This window comes from Gobio gobio (genome assembly GCF_949357685.1).
Source record: "Gobio gobio genome assembly, chromosome: 1".
Lineage (NCBI taxonomy): Eukaryota > Metazoa > Chordata > Actinopteri > Cypriniformes > Gobionidae > Gobio > Gobio gobio.
In genome coordinates, this window is record NC_137097.1 from 75,961,216 (window position 1) to 75,976,566 (window position 15,351).

General features: G+C 40.9%; 1 protein-coding gene across 4 annotated transcripts in view; it reads left to right on the forward strand.

Moving 5' to 3' along the window:
* Window positions 1–9,368: 9,368 nt before the first annotated feature.
* The window catches only part of LOC307124949 (E3 ubiquitin-protein ligase TRIM35-like), a gene marked incomplete at its 5' end in the record, with an annotated part of 38,264 nt that continues 32,281 nt past the window's right edge, over window positions 9,369–15,351 (forward strand). Inside the window, 5 exons of one of the 4 annotated variants that reach the window (XM_079814462.1) lie at window positions 9,369–10,015; window positions 10,118–10,210; window positions 12,232–12,462; window positions 12,561–12,583; window positions 12,665–12,783. In XM_079814462.1, coding sequence (XP_079670588.1) covers window positions 9,614–10,015; window positions 10,118–10,210; window positions 12,232–12,462; window positions 12,561–12,583; window positions 12,665–12,783 — 868 coding nt within the window. The remainder of the gene's footprint in view (window positions 10,016–10,117; window positions 10,211–12,231; window positions 12,463–12,560; window positions 12,584–12,664; window positions 12,784–15,351) is intronic. The other 3 variants (XM_079814463.1, XM_079814460.1, XM_079814464.1) reach the window with 3 other exon arrangements.

A 15,351-nucleotide genomic window follows, 5' to 3' on the forward strand; every position in this document is an offset into this window, starting at 1 on the left:
TCACCATTCCCTTCCGGGACCAGTTGGCGAGCCTGCAAGCGCTGCCTTCGGAGGAGGCAGACCCAGCCCTAGCTTTTCTCGGTCCGTTCCGCGCCCCGCGGACTTACGTCGACAGAACGCAAAGCTTCAGGACCTCAGAGCACCTCTTCGTCTGTTACGGAGGACAGCAGAAGGGAGAGGCTGTCTCCAAGCAGAGGATGGCCCACTGGATAGTGGATGCCATCGTCTTGGCGTATGAAACCCAAGACGTGCCCTGCCCGCTCGGGTTAAAAGCCCACTCCACTAGGGGTGTTGCTTCTTCCTGGGCGTTGGCTCGTGGCGCCTCGCTGACAGATATTTTAGAGCTGCGGGCTGGACGACACCTAACACATTCGCTAGATTCTATAGCCTCCGTGTAGAGCCGGTAGCTTCCCGTGTGCTCGCCTCCCATAGTCAGTAACACCGGAGTGCCCGTTCTAGTGCCGGCTTGCTGCGCCATTCCCTTCCCCATGGAACGGATAAGTGCGCTTATTCTGCTCCAGTCGAGTTCCCCTAGGGATAGGCGAACCCTGTCGAGTCCTCTGCAACCCACGGCAGTCGGATATGGCGGAGCGTCCAGGTTTAACACTCGTATGCATTGGTGGAACTTGTGTTAGGCTGGGTTAGACCCCCACGGCGGTCCCATATGTGTATTCTTCCACGGTACAGCTCCCTATGGCGAGCCCGTGTCTTTCCCTCGGCAGAGTCCTCTGCCGTCCCAGTACGGTGTTGTTCTCCCGCCGTAATTGCCCGGAGCCACCCCTGGGACTTCCGTATGTTGCACTGCCCAAGGCCAGTCCATACGTGTGTTCTCCACATTGTAACTCCCTCCGGGCATGATGTGGCTTCCGCAGCGGCCCTCCGGGCATGCTTCCCAGTGTTCTCCAACAGTCTGCTGTGTGGGTCTTGCGGAACAGCAGTGTGACTCTCCCTGCATGAGTTTTCCCACCCGGAACAGACGGGGTCTGAGCCTCTGAGGGGCTCATCGCTGGGCGCTGGAAGTGGTAGTAACTGTGGCGTTTTCCAAAGGGATCCCAATTCGTCGGTGACGTCCGACGTACGTCGAACGTGACCGACTGAAAGGGAACGTCTCAGTTACGTATGGTAACCCTCGTTCCCTGAAGGAGGGAACGGAGACGTACGTCCCGTCGCCATAGTTGCTGTATCGTCACTGCATGGCTGAGTCACTAGTTCGGCTCCTCAGTGAAAAATAATAGTGTGCTGCTCTCGCTTCCTGTTTATATCCGCAGTGCGGGGCGGAGCGCGAGATGCAAATCTCGCACGCCAAAGGCCCATTGGCCTGTTCTCTATATCTCGAAGCTGATATGGGGCTCCCTGAAGTGATCCCAATTTGTCGGTGACATCCGACGTACATCTCCGTTCCCTCCTTCAGGGAACGAGGGTTACAATACGTAACAGAGACGTTTTAAAAGCTACACTGAAAATTGTTGAATAACTTACTGACTAGTTGTTTTGTTAATTTCTTTTCTTCTGCCAATGGAAATATTCCCGCTATAGAACCAAAGGCCAGGCTTTCACTGCTGCCCAGAAACACACAGACTGAAATATAATAAGTCTTCACAGATATTCCATGATTAGCACCACAAACATGGACAAGTGAAGTAGTTTAGGCACACAGAGAACCATTGGAACTGTTAGTGGGTGGGATAGTGAACATTTTGTCCTCAGAGTTGAAAAATGGGCAAGTGTAAGGATTTGAGCGAGTTTGTCAAGGGCCAGATTGTGACGGCTAGACGACTGGGTCAGAGCATCTCCAAAACTGCAGCTCTTGTGGGGTGTTCCCGGTCTGCAGTGGTCAGTCTCTATCAAAAGATTTAAAAAAAAAAATTTACCCAAAAGCCTTAACCCAGAGTTTGGGTTGAAAAAAAATAACCCAGTGCTTTTAGAGGCCGGTCAAAGAAGCTGTTCGGATAGAAGAGTTTGATTCACGAACCCGTTCTCAGACTTGTGTTGAACAGTTTTCATGACTGTGCGGTGATGTGTGTGAAACAATCTTAGCAAAGAATAAGTAGATATATCCAAACCTTTGATTGTAAATTGAAAGGATAGTTCATACAGTAAATGTCTCTTACCCATCTGTGATCACAAGTCTAACCTTTTGGTTTGAATCTTCTAGCGTATCCTGATGTCAGAAACTTTCCCTTAATAACGCGGTCCTTAATATTTTCAGACGGTCCATTGGAAGAATCATCACATGTCTTCATGTCCTTATCTGGAAGAAAGATGCTGACGTTTTATTGCTACACACACACACGCACACACACGCACACTCACGCACACTCACACGCACGCACACGCACGCGCACACACGCGCACACACGCGCACACACGCGCACACACACGCACACACACGCACACACACGCACACACACGCACACACACATACACACCCACACAAACACTTACCTGCAGGGTTGGGAATGTTTTCCTCGAGATTGATCAGGGCAGTACAGGGTTCGGTGTTTCCCAGCTCAATCCAGTCACTGTGGCTGTAGAAATCCTTTCATATACCAAACGACACATTTGAGTTAGTAAATGTTGTGAATTTCTGAAATCTGTTGGTCATATTGAGCTCATACCAAATTAATACTTCTATCACAGTTGCATGATTCTCATTCAGAGGAATGCAGATTTAGCTCACCTGTAAAGTATGGAGGACTTTCCCAAGCTCCTCTCTTGCGTTATCAAATTCCTCTTCTTCTATGTAATCTGTGATAGCCTTCATTCGACTGGCTATTGATCGTTTACCCTTCTGAAATTTTTCATTGTCAAAATGTTCTTCCGGACGCTGACCAGGGATATTTGCTATATCTCTCAGCACATTGTAAAATGAGATCAACCTTATGGATGTTTCAAAGTTACTTTCAAAGTTTTTTCGACTGCAGGCGTCTGCCAGTGTCTTTGAGTCCAGTGGCTCTGGCTGTTCAAGAAAGTCAAACAAACAAACACACATTCTTACTATAATGAATGTTCATATCGTTCATAAGAAAACTGTATTTCTCTTGAAGTTTTGAAAATCTTAAATGGTACTGCTGCAAGTTTGGAGGCACTTCAGTGAGAATAAGACATAAAACAAACAAAAAAAGATTGAAGAATTAAGTAAAGTTTGACCTAAAGACAATATTAATATTTTTGTTGCAATATGAAACTGACCAGAATGCTCTGTTAATGTCCTGTTGTGTTTGTATCATACATTTCTGATGTGAAGGGGTGGAGGGGCGATTTTAAATCATTTCACTATATTTAAACTTTTGACAATTTGTCCTGCATTAACTTCTATGAAAAACCAAAGACCAAGTAATTTCATCTTTGCCATTTCAGTCATGCAAGTGCAGCTTTGAATGGGCAAACAAATTCTCCAAGCTTACGATTAAATTTCATATTTGAAATCACCAATGGAATTTTCGAACATTTTGTTTCTAAACACTATTCGTCCCATTTTCTGTAATTGAGGCATCATTTTGTCTTTTCTGAGTGAATTTGTCAAATAAGAACATGTTCAACTGTCTCATATTCCTGACACTGAGTGCACAGACCTGTTGGATGTTTTTCCACATCAGTAATGCTGCGCGTCTGGAGCGAGTGATTTCCATGTTAAGTCAATGTAAAGATGCGTTGATGCGCGTCTGGAGGTCCTGCGGTGCGATCGACATGTTTTGTTTGCGCAAATTGAGCGTCTTGCGCGATACGCCCGAGTGGTGCTTTTTGTGCATCCGCTCGTTTGAAGTGAATTCGCGCCTGACGCCCGAGTTGAAAAATCTGAACTGGTGTCTGTTTGCGCCGCGTTTACCAATCAGGAGGCTGCTTACTGCTGTCACGTGGTGAATGACGTCATAAACTAATGGCAAGTCAATAGCTGATGAGAAACCCAGCGTAATTAAAAAATACTACTGTTATTGTGTCACAAAATGTAGTTTAAGACTTTTTCAGAGAACGTAGTTGTTTAAAGCTCTAATCTGTGGTTTATTTATAAAGCGATCACCTATTTGAAAATGTTATCTGCTATTTTCGGAGTTTTGAGATCCAGGCGATCAGCAGGCGCTCAGCGTTCATTAGCCCCGGCAAGAGCAGCCTTTCCTCGGCTAGTCCTTCTGACGTTTGCCGCTGGCTCGGATGTCTCTGTAGTGGTTAAACATGAGATCTAATTCATCTTGTGTCGATATAACAGGTGGTCTTTAGTCTCATGAATCTATCATTTGTTGCCTGCCAAATAGTTTTGACTGAGGGAAAAGTGAAGTTTCATAACTTTATATTTTTAGGCTATTTAACTTTATAAATGCCGGAAAGTACTGCTGAAAGCGGCCATCATCCAGGCACAGCTCCTGGAGCGCCCTGAACGCGCATCAATTTCACTTCAAATGCTTGATTTATATGCGTGTCTAATTCGCTGTCGAATCGTGAGTGGATTCAAAATTTCCAAGCGTTCAACTAGACGCAATAAACGTGAATTTGGCGCTCTATTCGCATTTGGTGTGAACGCAGCATCAAGGTTGCGATGTCCCATTCTTAGCCTGCTTATTATTCTTTCCGTTTCATTCCCTTGTTTCTTAAAATACCTACGCTGCCTTTACAACCTTGTTTCAGTCCCTTCAATATAAAAGTCTTTGCTACTTACTTCATAAAGACAGTCTTTGCTGCCATCTAATGTGCAATGTAACTTTCACTGAAGCCAAAATCACAATCCCTAACGGACCCTTTCTCAGTACCAAGTACGGCATTTATATAAAATAATATATTGAACAATAATATTTATCGCAGCATCTAGTGGTGAGGTTGCGCATTGCAACAGCCCACCGTTCACCCCTCCCTTTCGAAGCTACGGTGGCCAACACAGGACAAAGATGTTGGATAGAGCAGAGAGTAGCTAGTGCTCTGTAGAGCAGTTTGTCCGTTTAGGGCTACATAGAAACATGCAGAATATGTTGATAGAAATTGCCCATTGTAAGGTAATAAAAACATAACGGTTCATTATGTAAGGTCTTTATACTCCACTGAAAACATAGTTATGTATATTATATTACATTTCTTTCAATAGATCCTCATAAATATTACACACTGCACCTTTAAATAAACAATATTAGAAGTATAAGTTTGTACAATAGGAAAAACATGCAAACAGTTCAGTCAAAAGTACAAAAGCAGCACTAGTTATAGTAGCCTATGGGATTTCAGTTAAATAAAAATTTGAAACTTAACTTTGTCTTAGCTAAATTGATTTGCTCTGGAACAAGTAATAGATGAATAAGACCAAACATTGCCCAGTTAATATATCCCAAATGAATCATACCTCATGTTTAACCACTATCTACATAAGAGCCAATGGCAAATTCCCGAAGGACTGGCCGAGATGAAGCTGTTCTCTACCAGAACCAGAACAAACTGTTGTATAAATAAATAAATATAATTATAATATTGATGCTAGAAGCTGGTGTCTGTGTTACTATAAAAACAAAATACATGGCACCAACATCATTCCTCATTGTTAAAATGTCACTTGTGGCTCTGCTACACAGATTTATGTGCAAATTATAAATATATAATCATACCGTTTTGAAGGCTTTGTCAACACTCTCGCAGACCTTTTCAGTAGCACGTAGGATGGCCATTCTTGTGATCTCCTGATGATTTTTAGAGTTGGGCATTTGCAGAATATGAAAGGTCTGAGCACCAATCAGAAGACTCAACAGAAGAAATGCGTCCCTCATTCTCAGATGATGAATATGAAGAACAATTCACCATATCACTGATCCTCTGGAAATGCAACAGATGCTGGGTGGGCTTTTTAAGCTAAATAAATTATTATCAGTAGAAGAACATTTTTAATTTATATTTTACATTGTTGGTTCTCCTTACACTCCTTAGGGAACAAAACGTATAACTGTACCTTTAAAAAGGTACACAATTGGTCCTTAGGGTACAACTATACCATTGTTTTCCTCTACTTAGAGCAGGGGTAGAAGCTGTTTTTGAGAATTAACAGAGGTTTAGATGTTGATGTTTGGTCGCCATTATGGTAATCAGTGTTTCCTTTAGTTGGCCTGTTTGACTGTTGCCTTTATGTGAGTTTGTGGTTTTTGTTAGTGTTAACAAAACTCATAATCTATTCAAATCAAAAGCCATTAACAAAAATTATCATGAAGAGAAATGTTTGACTAAACTCATCACTGACTAAAAATGTTAATAAATACTATTCACCAACAATACTTTCTTGCCACAGATTTGGCATGCACACCGATGTCAGAATTGTGGCATACTTAATGCTGCAATGCATGCTGGGAGCCATGAGTTTTATAGGCCCTGTCCCAAATGGCACACTTCATGTGCACTTTCGGTCTTGTGGACTTACAATGGCCGCTGCGTGCGCGTGTCCGTCAAGTCAACGAGACCGCAGGGTGTCCCATATGTCATTTTAGGTCTCAGAAGGGTGCTCGCGAGCGCCCCCCCTTTGAGGTTGATATGTGCCCTAGACGTGCACTTCTGCCGAGCCTGCACTGGTGCAGAATTCTTCCCGGCAGTCAAAGCGGCATTACGTCATGAAAGTGCGGACTCAGAGGAAGACCGTGAGGGTTTAGGGTGCCATTAGGGTGACAGGGCCATACTGTGGTGGATTAGTAGGGTCGGAGCTAAACAGGACATCAGATCTCTAGGGCCGAACTTGCCTACCCCTGACTTTAAGGTACAAAAATGTACCCTTCAGGGTACCACCCCAGTGACAGCACTTGCACCTTAAAAGGTGCAATTTTGTACACATTGTAAAAAGTTGTAGATAAAGATTAATCCAGAACATTTTACAAAAAAACAAAACATTTCATTCTTTCTACTAAATATTAGAATTGTGTTTAATGTAATGTATTATTTTCTGTTTCTTTGCAGTTTTTTGTGAAGTCTACTAGCAATTTCTGAGTGAAAGCTGTTTCTACTATATGGGACATGAAGCGAGAAAAAAATGTACATCTCACAGCGAAGCACTGTAGCAGAGTGCATATTTCTAGAGTCATTCGATTCTTTGATAAGAATAAATCATAATACGAATAAACATTTACATGTGTGGTTTTGTGCAGTTCACAAACACTTCAACTGACCGTTCCACAATAATCTTAATTTATTTTTGATAATGTATGCCGAGCCTTGACTATGAATTAACTCATAGGGTTAATTAATTAAGGCATATGAATAAGGCTGCATCCATGTGTTGATTGAAGCGGATTGATAAAAACTAAACAGCACAACACTGTACACAATTTGTCCCATTTATTAATGTTTTCATAATGTTATTCTCAGACTCAGATTTATTCATATTGTGGAAGTTCAAGGGCACGTGAAACATTTATATAGACTAAATACTTTTATTGCCTTGTATGATTTTGTGGCATAAACTGAGTTATTATCTATATGAAACAATCAAATAATGGTTGGGTCGCAAAGGCAGGTTTTCTACATTTTGACCACAAGATGTCGGTGTGCACCATGTTGAAAAGCTTTTGAGTACTTAACCATTTCTCAGCACAATTTGATAAAAGCCTCAAATGCTTCAGAAAGTTTCTCATCACTAGTTTCTACTTCAGTGCAGGATCATGTGAAATTGCAGAGAATATTTCAAGCATGACTTACCTTAGTGTCCTCAACTCTCCCTCACAGCAAAATCCCTGGTGTTAAATTAACACCGCTCTGTGTTTATATGGGAGCCACCAGAAGCTGAAGCAGTTTTAGAGTTAATTACATAATTAAGTGATTAATTGAGTGATGATTGTTTGATAATTGAAGACGATGATAACTGATTGTGAAGAAACCTGCACCAAGGGATTCAAAGTTGGTGTCCTCACTGATGTTGTTGAAGATGATGTGGCAACAGTTAACAGCAATCCCAAGGAGCATAGCTGTGGTGGTGGAAGAGCAAATTGATGATGTTGAGGACCTCCCTAATGTATTTGCTTTACTTTTTGGTGTAATTTATGTGCTCGCACTTTAAACTCGCACTTTTAAAGTTATTCAGAAATTATTCAACTTGGTTCTCACTGTTATCCAAAAGTGCAGACTTTGTAGAATAGCTTTGGATGTTTCAATTAGACAATTGTTAAAAGGCAGTTGTTTCTTGTGTCTTTTAGACTAAAACTCCTCAAACTGCATGTTTGTCCTAAAATTTATCTGAAGTAAATCCTTTTTCCATTTGTTTTATCTAAACAAATGGCCAGGAAGCGTGGCCTTCTGCGGGCTACACTTAGCTTGTGGACGTGCTAATTTGCGCTACTGAGAAGCTCAACATTGAGTGGCATGACGAGCCTCATGATTCTCAGTCCTCTAAGCTCAATGAGCGTTTTCTGAGTGGCCAATCTAATTTGCACCCCATTAGAAGGAAGCTGCCATTTTTAGCGATCTTCATTGCGAGATCTCAAGACCCTGGAAGCACCATTTTTACGCTCGTCTGACTAATGTAGTGGGCTCTGACTTCACCAACCTAGTTGGTTCTGTGGAACAGGGCTTTACTAGCGTTCCAGCGGTTCACATTTTGCCTTCTTCTGCTCCTTCTTGGAAGTCCTGCCCTCTTCTCCCTTCTAAGCCCTGTAGGACCACTTCCGCCCTCATGGGCAAAACCTACATGGCGGCTGACCAAGCAGGTATGGCCATGGCCATTCTTTAGGCAGACTTCCTGGAAATGGATAAGGTTGGGGGTCTGACATCAGAAACGGTCAAGAAGCTCTGCAGAGCTTCTGACCTGACCTGACAATAAAGTCTTTCACCTGGACACCCCTATCTCCCAGTCTGTTTTTTTTTTTGGAGAATGTCAGCTCAGAGGTCGATAAATTCCTTACTGCTAAGACGCAATCTGCCGCCCTTTAGCAATTCTCAAAAATCTGAGGAACACAACTGAGAAGCCATTGAATTGGCGTGATTCTATACGGGTTCAGATAATTAGCACCGCCCAAGGGCGTTTGCATTGCGTCATCGTTATGCAGCGTCTCATTCCCTAGTCAGAGAACATGACATGGTTACACAGGCAACCCAAGATGGTTTTGTTTACTCTACCGATCTCTGCCCACCTCTGACCAGCACAATACACAGATGTGAAGAAATCATTCTGACAAAGATTTTGTACATGACAGACCCTAGAGAAACTCTGTAAGTTTCAAACACACTCCACAACAAATAAAGTGCAATAAATTAAACACAAGTTCCTTTTTACTATCAATATTTGTGTGAATCAAGGTGTATTTGTTGCATTATACTTGATAGTTTCAATGTAGGTTCGTTTTGAATGCATTTTCTTAAAATTGAAGGCAGAAGAAACACTGATGTTCCTGTTCTGACCTGTTTAAACACACCCACATGACACACCCTCTTACAGAACTAACCAGGAAGAGACTGACTTATTTTTCCTGTCATACTGACTCTCTTCTCTTTCAACAAAAGAAAAAAAAAGAATCAATGAAGAATGGAGAGAAACACATTCAATGAGGATTTTTGATAAGTTTGTTTCTGAACAGACAGCAGATCTTGGTGATTCTTGTGGTGTTTTTGAAACCATTGTGCATAAAGTGAAATTAAAGTTTACATTGCTGGAGCCGAAACTGTGAAAATGGCTTCACTTAATGTATCTGCAGAAGAGCTTTCTTGTCCCGTGTGCCGTGAAATCTTCAAGGCTCCTGTTCTTCTGTCCTGTAGCCACAGTTTCTGTAAAGAGTGTCTTCAACAGTTCTGGAGAATCAAGGAAACTCAGGAGTGTCCCGTCTGCAGGAGAAGATCCTCAAGAGGTGATCCTCCATGTAATCTTGTGCTAAAAAACTTGTGCGAGTCGTTCTTGAAGGAGGGAAATGAGTGGCGTTCATCAGGATCTGAGGAGCTCTGCAGTTTACACAGTGAGAAACTCAAACTCTTCTGTCTGGAGGACAAACAGCCGGTGTGTTTAATGTGCAAAGATTCACAACAACACGAAAATCACACATTCAGAGCCATCAGTGAAGTGGCTTCATCTTATAAGGTAAGACACATTTACAGATCAGATTAAACATTTAAGGTTATTAAATATAATATCATATTACCGAAATCTCTGGTATCTTATATATTTCTCTTTCAATTCTAGAAGCTCAATACTGTACTGAAGTCATTAAAAGAGAAACTTCAACACAATAAAAACATTAAAGGAAAGTTTGAGAGAACAGTTCAACACGTCAAGGTGAGGATTGATTCTTTTGGCATGTTTACAAGTTTGATTAGAACAGCAAACATGCCAAAAGCTGTGCATTGGTTGTCTTAGTTATGTGTTCCCCTTTTTAAGCCTCTTGTTTTCCATGTTAATTTGTTGTAACCTACTGTTGATGAGTGTTGTGGTTAAGTATGTTAATGTCCAAGTCTGCTCATCACATCGGCTCATTGTCAAGTCTGCTCATGTTCCAGGCAAGTCTGTGTTTTGTTCATGTTTGATTTAATAAAATGCACATGGGTTCATCACGAAGCTCGCCTCCAATGGACCTACGTTTTCAGAATCCTTACTTTGCCTCCGTCAAAGTAACCGTCTTATAGAGGATTATGTTTGCACACCCCAACCCTCATGTCAGGATGTGTTCATTCCACGACCACCACAGCAGAGCTTGTTCACGTCATGCCTGCCATGCCAGAGTCACTGGCCAAGATGGCCGCTACGCCTGTATCTTCAGACAAGATGGCTGTTACACCTGTATCTTCAGACAAGATGGCCGCTACGCCTGTATCTTCAGACAAGATGGCTGTTACACCTGTATCTTCAGACAAGATGGCTGTTACGCCTGTATCTTCAGACAAGATTCAAGATTCAAGATTCAAGATTCAAGAGTTTTATTTGTCACATACACAGTTATATACACAATATACAACTGGCAGTGAAATGTAAACAGGTCCGCTCCATGGACAGTGCAAATAACAGTTACAAGAAATTAAATAGAAATAGAATAAAATTAGAATAAAAAGTATTAACATAAGTAGAATTATAAATAAATCAAGTTAAGATAAAAATAGGAAATAAGATAAAAATAAAAATATAAAAAATATGTGGATATGATAAGTGAGATAAACTGTAGACTTAAAAATAAGTGGTTAACATAAAATATATAATATGTATATATAAAGAAGTATAATGTGCAAGGTTTATTACAGGTTGTTACGCAGTAACAATAGGGACGTAAAGTGCAGTGCAATTGCAGTATGTGGATGTTAATGTTAAAAGACTGGATGTTTATGTGTGTGCGGGGGTGAAGTGAGTCACGTGACTGAGTTCAGGAGTCTGATGGCCTGGGGGAAGAAACTCCTCCTGAGTCTTTCAGTCTTTGCCATCAGGCTACGGAAGCGCTTACCAGATGGCAGCAGGGTGAAGTGAGAGTTTGCAGGGTGATTAATGTCTCTGATGATTTTAGTAGCTCTACCTCTGCAGCGTTTGGTGAAGATGTCCTGCAGACAAGATGGCTGTTACGCCTGTATCTTCAGACAAGATGGCCGCTACGCCTGTATCTTCAGACAAGATGGCTGCTACGCCTGTATCTTCAGACAAGATGGCTGTTACACCTGTATCTTCAGACAAGATGGCTGTTACGCCTGTATCTTCAGACAAGATGGCTGTTACACCTGTATCTTCAGACAAGATGGCTGCTTCGCCTGTCTTCGGACAAGATGGCCACCATGCCAGAGACTTCAGCCCTGATGGCTGCCAAGCAAGAGCCTTCAGCTAAGATGGCCACCATGCCAGAGCCTCTGGCCAAGATGGCCGCCATGCCAGAGCCTTCAGCCACCACACCAGAGCCCTCAGCTGCCACGCCCACCACGTCAGAGCCCTCAGACGTCGGGGTTGGGGTATCTCATGGTTGGTTTTGTTCATTGGTTGCCTTAGTCATGTGTTCCCCAAGTTCATGTTTTTAAAGCCTCTTGTTTTCCATGTTACTTTGTCGTGTATTGATGTTTTAGCCTACTGTTGGTGAGTGTTGTGGTCAAGTCTGCTCATGGTCAAGTCACCTTCATTTATTGTTCACGTTTGATTTCATAAACTGCACAAGGGTTCATCACCAAGCTCGTCTCCAGTGGACCCATTTTACATACAGAAACAGAACATCTACTACTACAGTTATAGTACTTCAGAAAGTTAAAGTTGTAGTTAACTAACCCACACCCCCCCACTCACTCCAGAATAAGTTCTTTGAGATGATTGAAGTGAATGTGATGTGATTTCAGTCTCAAGCTGAGCACACAGAGCGTCAGATTAAACAGCAGTTTGAGAAGCTTCATCAGTTTCTCAGAGATGAAGAAGAAGCTACAATCACTGCACTGAGGGAGGAAGAGGAGCAGAAGAAGCAGATGATGAAGGAGAAGCTGGAGGAGATGAACACACACATCTCAGCTCTTTCACACACAATCAAAGACATGGAGGAGATGATGAAAGCCAAAGACGCCTGCTTTCTGAAGGTCTGATTTCACATCATTGATTGATTGATTGATTGATTGATTGATTGATTGATTGATTGATTGAGTTCTTGATGATCAATGGTGTGTTTGTTCTGCAGGAGTTTCCAGTCTCAATGGAAAGGTGAGTGATCTGCTGGTGTCTCTGGTCTCTCTGGTTCTGATCCAAAGCCACTGCAGTTCTGACTCCTGAATGTTCTTCCAGAGTCCAGATCTCACAGCCGGATCCACAGATGGCTTCTGGAGCTTTGATTCATGAGCCACGGTACTTGGGCAACCTGCCGTTCAGAGTCTGGAAGAAGATGCAGGACATCGTCCAAAACAGTGAGTCTGGAGAAGATCTGAGCTCTCACACACACACACTGGAAATCACACATGGCTGAACAAGTTTTAAATGACACATAAGTACTGATTATTTCAGTTTGTAGTAAGTGAAGATCATACTAGTTCTGCTATATAATAAATATTATCAACTATACACAAAATTAAGAATAACATTTAGCTGAATTGCTTATTTCGTCTTATTTTGTAACTTGAGGAAAAATTTTAGAATATTTTTTTACTTGGTTGTACTGATTCTTTTTTGTACTTTTTTTACTAGGTTGTACTGATTCTTTTTGTACTAATGTCCTTAAATTATTATATTATAAAATATATTGTTCAGATTTACTTTGTGAGTAGGATAGTACAATCAGAAGACTTCAAACTAGGGCTGGGCGATATGGCCCAAAAAAATAATCACGATATAATTTTCCATATCAGTCGATATCGATAATTAGCACGATAAATGTCAAATCTTTATTTCTTTAAAGTTTAAAGGCATATTTTTGCTCCTGAGTGAAAGATGTAGAACACAGGCAGTTAATTGTGGTTTTAAACTATCCTTTATTGTCAAAACATGACAATCCTTCCCTAACAGGGGAACAATTCATCAAAACTGAGGTAGATTTATTTATTACTAATAAAATCAATATTAATAGAGTAGAATATTATTAATATAAATAGAATATAAATATAGATATTTATTTTATATATTCTAGTAAAATCTAGAACTGTAATGATATAGCATTTGGCTCTGCTGACTGCAAATGCAAAGTTAAAGTGCTGTAAAGATAATGTTTGTCAATAAACAAAAATAGAATAATAAAATAATCTTTCTGGTCAGCATGCCAAACCTTATAAATAAATTATATTGACAATACAAATAAAATAAATTAAAAAAAGAAATATCTTAACCGTGGTCAGCATTTTTTTACTCTACACTCTATATAGCAATAATATAATTATATAAAATTAATTCAAATAATTGTGTAAGCAGTAAAACCATAAAAACGCAAATGGGCAAAAAATGCGTTTTAATTTTAGAAACATTTCCGATGTTTTAGTGATTATAGTTTGGTAATGTTAGCTTGTTGTAAGTCACCCACTACAACTAACAAGGTGATAAGCCTATGTGTGAACTGATATTAGGCTAATGTAGATTCACCGCTGTGTTGGGCTCAATGCTATATGGAAGAACTTCGAAGAAGCAAGATAACTGAATAATTATATTACCGTGTGGTGAACCTATAAGCAGTGCACGTCGCTCTGTTTTATGTCGGATTGCAAATAGCCAAAATATCTCCAAACCACTTAAGTTGAGTGACCTTTCTTGTCAACGATATCTGTGTCCTCCGAGCTGGTCGTGAGCGCTGAATTTTCTTCACTATCGCTCATTTTTCTTGCTCCAATCCTCACATAGCGCATAAGCATTATATCAAGCATTTATCAAACTGTTGATATCGTTTTATCGAGGAAAACAATTTTGTGATAATTATCGTTATCGTTTTATCACCCAGCCCTACTTCAAACCCTGTCATTATAAAGTAAAATATTTCTTAAGATGGATCTTCAACGTTTTTCAGGGCCTGGTGATAGAGACATGGAGCAGGGACCCCCGATATGTCAAACAGATCTATTAACCCTTTAGGCGCCAGAGGTTTTTTCCTAAAACATTCGATTTCGATTCGATTTTGATTTAATTTCAAAAGGCTATGTCTTAAAAGTGATAAAAGATAGAGACTTTCTGTAAATTAGAGAAATATTAAGGATGACCCAAAGTTTATGTAGGGATTACATTTTCCCATCTAATTTGCAGACTCTATTATCATGTCATAAAGTGGTGGCCATCGTGGATTATAGAATTTTCATGAAAAATCACATGTTTAAATGATAAAATGCAGCACTTCTTTGCCCCCAAAATGTCCCTCACCTTCTGTATGCTATATTGCACAATACTGAATGCTCATATAAATAGTAAATAGTAAACAAACTGTGTAAATCATTACTAATAAATGGTAGAAACAAACCGAATGCATGCAGCGGTTGGCCTTTTGCTGTAGAGATTTTCCATTTACTACATACAGTAGGCACTCTTATTCCATGTATGGGGCACATACATATTATTCATATGACACACAAACACAAGTAGACAAGACCTGTTCAAAAGATCACTCACCACGGCAAGGCAAAGATCATGAGTGAGATAACGAGACAAGCGCGCGCCAAGTGTGCACAGTTCGGACTACTGTCATTGTCATTGCGACTCCCCATCCTGCCTCCACGTTGCCCCCTAACTGTCCTATGAATACTTCGACCTCGTCTAACATACCCAGACATTTTAAAGATTCGGGGCTTAGCCCAAATCTAGTTTGTTCAATGACATTTTAATTTGGCTTTATCAACTTTACTGACTTTGAGGAACATTGTTGTACTAGACTGGAGTAAAGTTCAAAATGATCATGATCAGTTTTTCCCACAGGATTTTGTAAAGCTATGTTGGGTGGACATCTGTCCCTCTACAGGGGTTCGGGGGAAGTCCGTTGTGTGTTGGAGAGTGCCAAAAAATGTTGA